The following is an 8233-nucleotide window of genomic DNA, read 5'->3' as shown; positions in this document are numbered from 1 at the left end:
CCCAGGCCCAGAGTTCAGGCCCCACAACTGGACCCAAAAAAAAAAAAAAAAAAAGATAACGGGCATATGGTAGGTAGAGACCAGGGATGCTGCTAACCTATCCCACAAAACACATGATAATCTCATAGCAAGGAATTATCTGACCCAAAATGTCATCACAGAGGAAGTATTCCTATTCCAAAATAAACTAACATTTGAAACTGAGAGCATTTGGATTTGGGATTTTTGAAACAGGGATTCTCTACTAGCAAAGTCATACAAATATTATAAAACCTGAAACCCAGGTTCTGGCCCCAAGCATTTCAGATAGGAGACCACAAACCTAGAGGGCTGAGGTTAAAATTGCTGGTCTAATAGCAACAGTGCAGGCTTTGAAGTCAGAGACCCAGGCTGTCACTTATACATTGTGCTACCCTGGGTAAGTCAACAACCTGTGTACTCAGAAATGGGAAATACTACTATTCTAAGGGGAAAGGCACTGATATACAGCATGCATTAGATAAAGGTGGCCCTCTCTCTTTGTCTCTGTCTCTCTGTGTCTTTGTCTCTGTCTGTCTCTCTCTCTCTCTCTCCCTCTCTCTTTTTCTCTCTCATGTCTAGGATTACTTTTTAACAAACACCGAGTTCACATACTAGTACTAGATGGTTCATCTGGCTGAAAATGACCTGAGCCTCAATCATTTAGGCTAAGAAGGAAAAACAACGGGATGGCATTTTTGTTGGGTCAATTCCCCGAGCACCCTAGATAGGGAATTTGTTTGGAGGAGGACAGGTGACACAAGACTCGTATTACAGTCTTCATTACTCCAATTTTCATACTTAAATGAAAACCAAAGAAGCACCCTCAGGCCTGGCCTCAAACTTATGGTGTATGCAGAGGTTTGGGCTTGCACAGTTTCCTGAACCCAGTCCCCTGCCCTATTAGTGCTATTTCTTAGGCTGGTTTCTCCAGTCTCTGCTTTGTCCTAAACCTGGCTCACCGCCTCTAGTAAAAGGGCAAGATGATGCCTGTCTCTGTACAGACACGGCATCTGTCAGAGAAACAAATCCTTTCGTAATGGAGAAAAAATGTTGCTCTCAGTAAAAATTTTCCAGCCCATTTTGAACATAGATTGTCAGAGCTCAGCACTAACTGGAAAGTCACAGTGTGTCAGATCCCTTTTCTGGAAAATATTTCAAGCCTTTAAACACTGTGAAGTGATTTATATTTGACATACAAAATCCCAACAGAAGAGTAATTCTTCTTGAGACACGGAAAGCGTTCAGAAGTTCCAATCAAGAGAGCAGTTTACGCCTCTCACTAACAATGGTACTTCTGTTAAGAGTCAAGCTACGACTTCATTATTTGACTACAAGAAATTATATACCTTTAGAATATGAACAGACTAATATTTCAAGACTCTTTGTATATTAAAAACATAAGGTGGGAGGCAACTAGCCAGTAGTTTAGGAAATTGAGATCAGTAATAATAAAGCAAACACAAAAAGAAGTTGTCTCAGCAGGTGGACCAAATACATGCAGGCCTCCTGTTCCAACAACTACCTTCCAACAGAGGAGCTGCCACATACAACATCCTATCAGATGGCTGCAATCTGACAATGGTCAGAGAGCTAGCTGGCAGCCCCAAGAGTTAGAAAGACTGAAGTCAGAAACCCAGGTTGGAGTTCCGCCTACTGGCCTTTCAGGCGGTGTGACCCCACTGCAGGCACTCTCTGCCCTTCTCTGGTGTGCACCTCTGCATCTGTAAAAGGGGAAATTGGCCTACTCTGAAGACTTGAGAGTACCCAGCAAGAGGCCACTAACATTCCTATTACTGAACCTTTAGATAAACATTCCTACAAAGGCTTAAACGTTTCCTTGGCTACACCTCTTAAAGGCATATGAAGAAATCATGACTTTTCCTCCCAAAGAGCCAAAAACTCTAAACACAGGGGAATTCTCAACGGCACATTAGCATGTCAGTCACACAAACTTCTAAACACAATAACTGATGAAATTGATTGGAATACCCTGCAAGCATGTGTGGAAAGGTAACAATTCAATCCCCCTCTGTATAACTAATATAAGTTAATAAAAAGTATATATCATAATCATCTTGCTGATCATTTTTCCTTTTTTGATCAGCCTTTTTACTTAGTGGCTTACATTTACAAAACACTTTATAACATCAAGAATGGAACTGACATTGGCTCTGAAGAAGTTCTTTTGGATCTTCATTTTAGGACTTCTTGAGGTCAGAACCGGATTTTTTAGTTTTCAGATCTATTGCTCACTTAATCATAAAGGCTCACAAAATATAAAACAGCACAAGCTAGCTACATCAATAGTAATAATAACAAAAACAACAATAGTTTCTATGTATGCCAAGCAATATACCAACCTTATTCTTACATTTACCCAATGAAATAGGAACAGTTTTTTGCTTCTTTTGTTTATTAGGGTTTTTTTTGTTTGTTTGTTTTTGTCTTTTGATAGTCCTGGAGCTTGAACTCTGGGACCTGAGTGCTGTCCCTGAGCATTTTTGCTCAAGGTTAGTGCTCTACCACTTGAGCCACAGCTCTACTTCAGGTTAATCAGAGATAAAGAATCTCACAGACTTTCCTGTGCAGGCTGGCTTCAAACCAAAATCCTCAGCCTACTGAGTAGCTGGGATTATAATCGTAAGCCACCAGCACCCAGCCTGTTCGTTAGTTTTTAAGTAAAAGAGAAAATTGAGTCTCAAAGAAGCTAAGTAGAAACTGGAGGCATGGTTCAAATGGCAAAACACTGTCCAAGAGTAAAAAACCTGAGCAAGAGTATGAGGCCCTGAGTTCAAGCCCCAGTACCAGCATACATACATACACATATACATACATACACTCATACATACATACACACACACACACACACACACACACAATTATATCTTATTCAAAGACATTAGATAATTTGTGCTAAAATATGTAGCTGGAAAGAATAATATCACAAGTCAGAGCCACCGTCTGTCTATTCCAAAATATATGCTGTTTCTATACTCAGGGGGGCCTCTCATAATACCACAGAGAAAACATACTCTTAACTCACAAAGGTAAAAATGCTTTATTTGTGAAGTGAGTTGGAAGGTCTGAAGAGATGATAGGTATTCAAGTCAAAACCACCACTGATTAAAAGCAAACATTTTCTGTTTTGTTTTGTTTCTTAAACCAACATAATTCTTTCTTCCCCAAGTCATTTTACAAATTAAAGTTTACAAGGAGTTTGGTTTTAAGGACTGGGTTCAATTCTAAATTACATTTTTTTAAGGCAACAGAGACATCTTTTGGCCAATCAATTAAACTGCAAGAGTAAGCCACAATTCCTTTGCTACTGAAAAGCCCACATGGACTTGGCCTGCTGGCCACAAAAGGAAATGTCTCCATGAAGAATGGTGAAGTTTGGGGGGAGGATGGGAAGGGAGGAGAAGGGGAAACAAAGGAGGAGGCTACAATGCTTGATAAGAAATATACTCATTATCTTGCCCATGTAATTGTAACCCCTCTGTACAGTATTTTCACAATAAAAAAAAAAAAAGAAGAAGGTTAAGGAACTAAAAAAAAGAAAAAAAGAATGGTGAAGTTAAGGTATGGCTCCACTACCTGAAATGAAGCTCAATCTGAATGGACCCCTGGCTGGTGCTGCTGTTCTTGGAAGGCTGAAAGATACAGCTGAACACATTGGTGGTGCCTGGGCTTGTCTTCTGCCCAGCACAGCGGGTGTCAAAGGCCATCATGGAATGGGAAACCAAGTTAATGGACTTAGTTTGGTTGGAAAAACTTTCATAGAGCAGTTTACATTTCTTGAAATCAAATCTAAAAGGGCAAAAGCAAACAGAAACAGTAAAGTAATTCTATATTTTATAAAAAGTTAAGATAACAAGAACAAAATCATCAACATATTTAAATTGTTGAAGGAGAGTAACTTTCACTCTGAGATCCTAAGTTAGTTTTCTTAGCTGATGTCTCAAAATAGAATTTGTGGCACTGTACCACACATCTCATTTTTTCAGCTTCAAAGAGATAAACTTGTTCAGAAGAACTTCATAAGGAATAACAATGCCCCTAATTTATCATATTCTTGATTCACTATCATTCTCGTTTCCCAGCAGAGCTCTAAGAGGGCTGCATACTTGACATAATCCCCAACAGATGTCAAGGATCCCTTCTAGTTTGCCTGGAAGTTTCTCTCTCCTGAGTATACCCAAATTTGTGCATAAGATCATTGTACTTAGCTAGGCACAGTGGCTCACATCTACAATACTAGATACTTGGAAGACAGATCAGGAGGATTACAGTTTCAGGCTGAGCCAGGCAAAAAGTTCTTGAGAACACAGGTCAGCAAAGTCAGATACAATGGTATGCGCTTGTCATACCAGCTACAGCCCCCTGCTGGTGTGACCGTATTGTAACTCCAACACGCGCCACAGTGTTTACTGCCACCGGAGACCATTCAAGGGCTCTAGTTTTGCTATCTATCATATTAAAGTTCTATCGGCCAAGCACAACATGCTTATAATCTCAGCATAGCCTTCTCAGTTGCTGAGGGGGGATTGCTTATAAAGCCCAGGAATTCAAGGCCAGCGTAGGCAATACTGCAAGACTCTAGCTTAAAATAAATAGAACAAAACAAAATAAAGTCACTCTGAGTGACCAAAGGAGCAAAACAACCTGACTCTCAGGATGAGCACCTAGCTTAAGGAAGAAATGCTATTATCTGCAGCTGACTGTTACTACAGCATTGCCTAACATATGCTGACTATAAATTTAAACTTTTAAGAAAGCCCTCTGGGATAAAATTCAGTGATAGAAGGCACAAGCAAGACCTTGGGAATAAATCCCCGGCACTGCAGAAAAAGAGACAAACCAAGAAGCACTGGCAGACCTCATCCACTGTGGGCCACCCCACTGCTCCATTTCTCCGTGCTAATACAAAATATGTGATAACATCACAGAATTAAAGCCATACCTGGCTAGGGATCCAGCACCTTCTTTTCCTTTTGGATCTTTGAGCTCCAGGCTTACATTTACCATATCAATGAGGAAGCACATGCACGTGTACACTTCTCCACTCAGAACAGTCTGCGAAAGGAAAATGTTCATTAACATAGAGACCATGACACCACCTGAAAATGGACAACAGGACAAGAAGTGTAGCTTGCTTCCTGTGCTGCCTTCCTTCTCCAAGTGAATATGAGGAATTACACACAGGTTACTAATCAGCTGAGCCCGGGGGAGCTACAGAAGAACATGAGGCCTCACTCACATGAATTCTTGGATCTTGTAAATCGTAAGGTCGCATAAACTCCTCTATGGGCTCGCCAAGGTTGTTCTCCAGTAAGCCTCGAATCAGCTTGTATTTGTACAGATCCAAGGAGCAGTGGACTGAGGAGAGATTGCCATGGATAGATATGTCTGGAACACCATGGCTTATTTCTCTATGAAAAAGAAAAAGTTCATTTTCAGTTCATTTCACTAACTTAACTCTGACACAGCTCATACCTACACACAAGAGCTAAAATGTACCGCCTAATTTATCAACCAGTTAATTCTAATTTTGAATGTCAAAAAAAAGTCATGTATCTCTAAATAAAGCAAGCAGGTATGACTGGGTATCATGCTTCAATTACAAAAAGACTCCCAAATCAAATACGCACTAAATGCATTGGGGTTTAGCTTCATGGAAGAGCAAATAAAATCTAGCATGTGTTCAATCTCTGGCACTAAAAATATACACATACAGATATGTAGCATGAGCTAACTAACTAGCTTATTTCATAAGGGAAAAATCTCATGTGACTCATGAATAACTTTAATATTACAGTTTGAAAAGCAGTAAGGAAAAGATGCCAAACTCTTATTAATTCTTCAGACTTAATAACTAAAAGAAACAAGTAGTTCCTATTAAGCACAGATAGGATGGCAATTAAGATAAAATTTAAACAGATTATTCATCCTACCTGAGATGAATATAAGTAAACCTGAATATACCCAGGACTAGGGTACATGCATACTTCATGCCAACACCAAAGAGCTTGCTCTGCCATCTGTGAAGTGGCATCATAGATTTAAGGGGAAGAAGAATATAGTTTTGGGCTGGTAATGAGCCTCAGTGGTAGAGTGCTTGTCTAGCATGTATGAGGCCTTTGGTATGATTCCCTGCTCCACAGAAAAAAAGTAAACAAATACATAAATATTACTACATACAGTAAAGTTTTAAAAGACTGATGACATAGCCAATAAAGGAAACTGGGAAGCATTACCAAGAGCCTTGATGTCTCCTCTGAGGGAGCATGCCTGGTGCTCAGCATCACCTTCCAGCTAGGCTAACAGCACACCTGTCTGCCTATACACACTGATGGGAAAGGCAAAAGAGTTTAGATAAGCAGAGGGACAGGTGTTTCTTTTTTTTTTTGGGGGGGGGGGGATTGGTTTTTTTTTTGTTTTGGTTTTTTTCTGGAAAAGCACTGCTTGGAAAGAAAACAAAGTGCTCAAGTTCCAAATAACGAAGTTCCACTTTAACAGGATAAACCAGTAAAATTAAATATAGCTCATGCCAACCATAACTGAATGCCAGCCAGACAGCACTTGAATAACAAGTTCAAGTGAAATGCAAATATCCCAGCAAGGATGGCTACACTGCAGCATTCATCCAGAGAAGCTAAAATTGTGGCATGAAGTGACTTAACAGGAACAGGGAAAAAAGTAGCCAAAGAGAGTTGAAAGTACTCAGTATGCAAGTGGTAAGACTGTTTTTCAAAGTGACACCAATGCAAAACTCCTTCTTTGCTATGTAGCCACACTTCACTTTCCCTTTAGAGTTGGGACACAAACATGTGGCTGCATTCTCCTGCATTAGGAAAATGAAAGCCTACCCACACTGTAGTCAGCTGTCCTCGTTCCTGCACATGGCCTATGAGCAAGAGGCCCAGAGCATTGACCCTGAGAGTCTGCACTCTCAGGTAGAGTCTAGGAATGTTTGCCTTCAACAAGTTTCCCAGGAAAATATGGAACTAATGAGAATGAAGAAATGTTCTTAACTACAGGAAGAAGCATCTATGTTTGAGGTCAACTAGGAGGGTAAATTAGGGCCAGTCCTTTAGTCCAGGGTGAAGCATAATAGCAGGTCCAAAATCTACTACATTTGAAACACAAAATGAAAATGCCCACCTCTTCTGGAAGACTTTGCCTGCCCCTACTATCCTCCTATCACTACCCAATCCATGTCAAATCCATGTCCCCTTTTCTCTATTCCAAGGCACTTGTGTAATTTTTTTTTTTTTTGAGGGGGTGGTCAGTCATGGGGTTGGATGTTATCCCTCTGGGCCTGGGTGTTATCCCTCAGCTCTTGAACCCAAGGTGAGTGCTCTTGAGCCACAGTGCCACTTCTGGTTTTCTGGTGGTTAACTGGAAATAAGAGTCTCACAAACTTTTCCGCGGGGGCTGACTTTGAACTGCAATCCCCAGATCTCAGCCTCCTGAGTAGCTAGGACTTTAGGCATGAGCAACTGGCGCCTGGCATTTGTGTGATCTTGTACAAAGTTCCTATCACTGAACCAAACCCAAATTAGAACCATCCATGTACCTTACTCATCATCTATGTACATCCCTCCATAAAATGTAAGTCCTATGAAGGCAGAAGTTTTCTCTTCCCTCAAGACAGCCCTCATACCTACACATAGTTCCACTTAACACCTGCAGAGTTAAAGAAATGAATGAATATCTATGTTCTTCCTGATTATCTATGTTCTTGCCTTAACAGTATTGATTTCTAAGTTATTAAGAGTCTACTTATAATAAATATGTATTCAGATCAAACACTCACTTGTCCAGATTTCTTTCCACCTGCAACTTCAGTCTACAGGGCTCAGTTAAGAGGCTTCCTCCTGTCTGTCGCACAAAATAGGAAGGGAAGACCAGATCTCCACTACTGTCCTCTGAGGCCTTTGAGTACTCGCGTGGACATCTCTCTGCAGCAAAGATATCCATGTCCTGTAGATCCACAACAATGCAGTCCAGCAGGCAAACATGGTCTTCTTCAAGGACCCAGAGAAAGAGAAGAAGAAAAACAAATGGAATCTAGAAAGGAATGGACCTGAATGGACCTGGTTTGAAAAAGATTTGAAACTGCCTACTTTCCTCTGTTCCTCACTAGTCTGGTAGTCCGTAAGTCTGCAAATGGAAAAAAGACCTCCCCAAGCTAAGTTTTTTTTTTTTTTTT

General features: G+C 40.5%; 1 protein-coding gene across 1 annotated transcript in view; it reads right to left on the bottom strand.

Annotated features, from left to right (window-relative positions):
- Nucleotides 1-8233, bottom strand: part of Vps13d (vacuolar protein sorting 13 homolog D (S. cerevisiae)) — a 236261-nt gene that overhangs the window by 165965 nt on the left and 62063 nt on the right. The window contains exons 25-28 of the mRNA XM_013031922.1: nt 7838-8048; nt 5279-5450; nt 4982-5094; nt 3616-3828 (exon numbers count right to left, since the gene is read on the bottom strand). Of these exons, the coding sequence (XP_012887376.1) occupies nt 3616-3828; nt 4982-5094; nt 5279-5450; nt 7838-8048 (709 nt within the window). The remainder of the gene's footprint in view (nt 1-3615; nt 3829-4981; nt 5095-5278; nt 5451-7837; nt 8049-8233) is intronic.

Source organism: Dipodomys ordii, unplaced genomic scaffold (assembly GCF_000151885.1).
Source record: "Dipodomys ordii isolate 6190 unplaced genomic scaffold, Dord_2.0 Scaffold6, whole genome shotgun sequence".
Classification (NCBI taxonomy): Eukaryota; Metazoa; Chordata; class Mammalia; order Rodentia; family Heteromyidae; genus Dipodomys; species Dipodomys ordii.
This window is presented reverse-complemented; position numbering and strand designations above follow the sequence as displayed.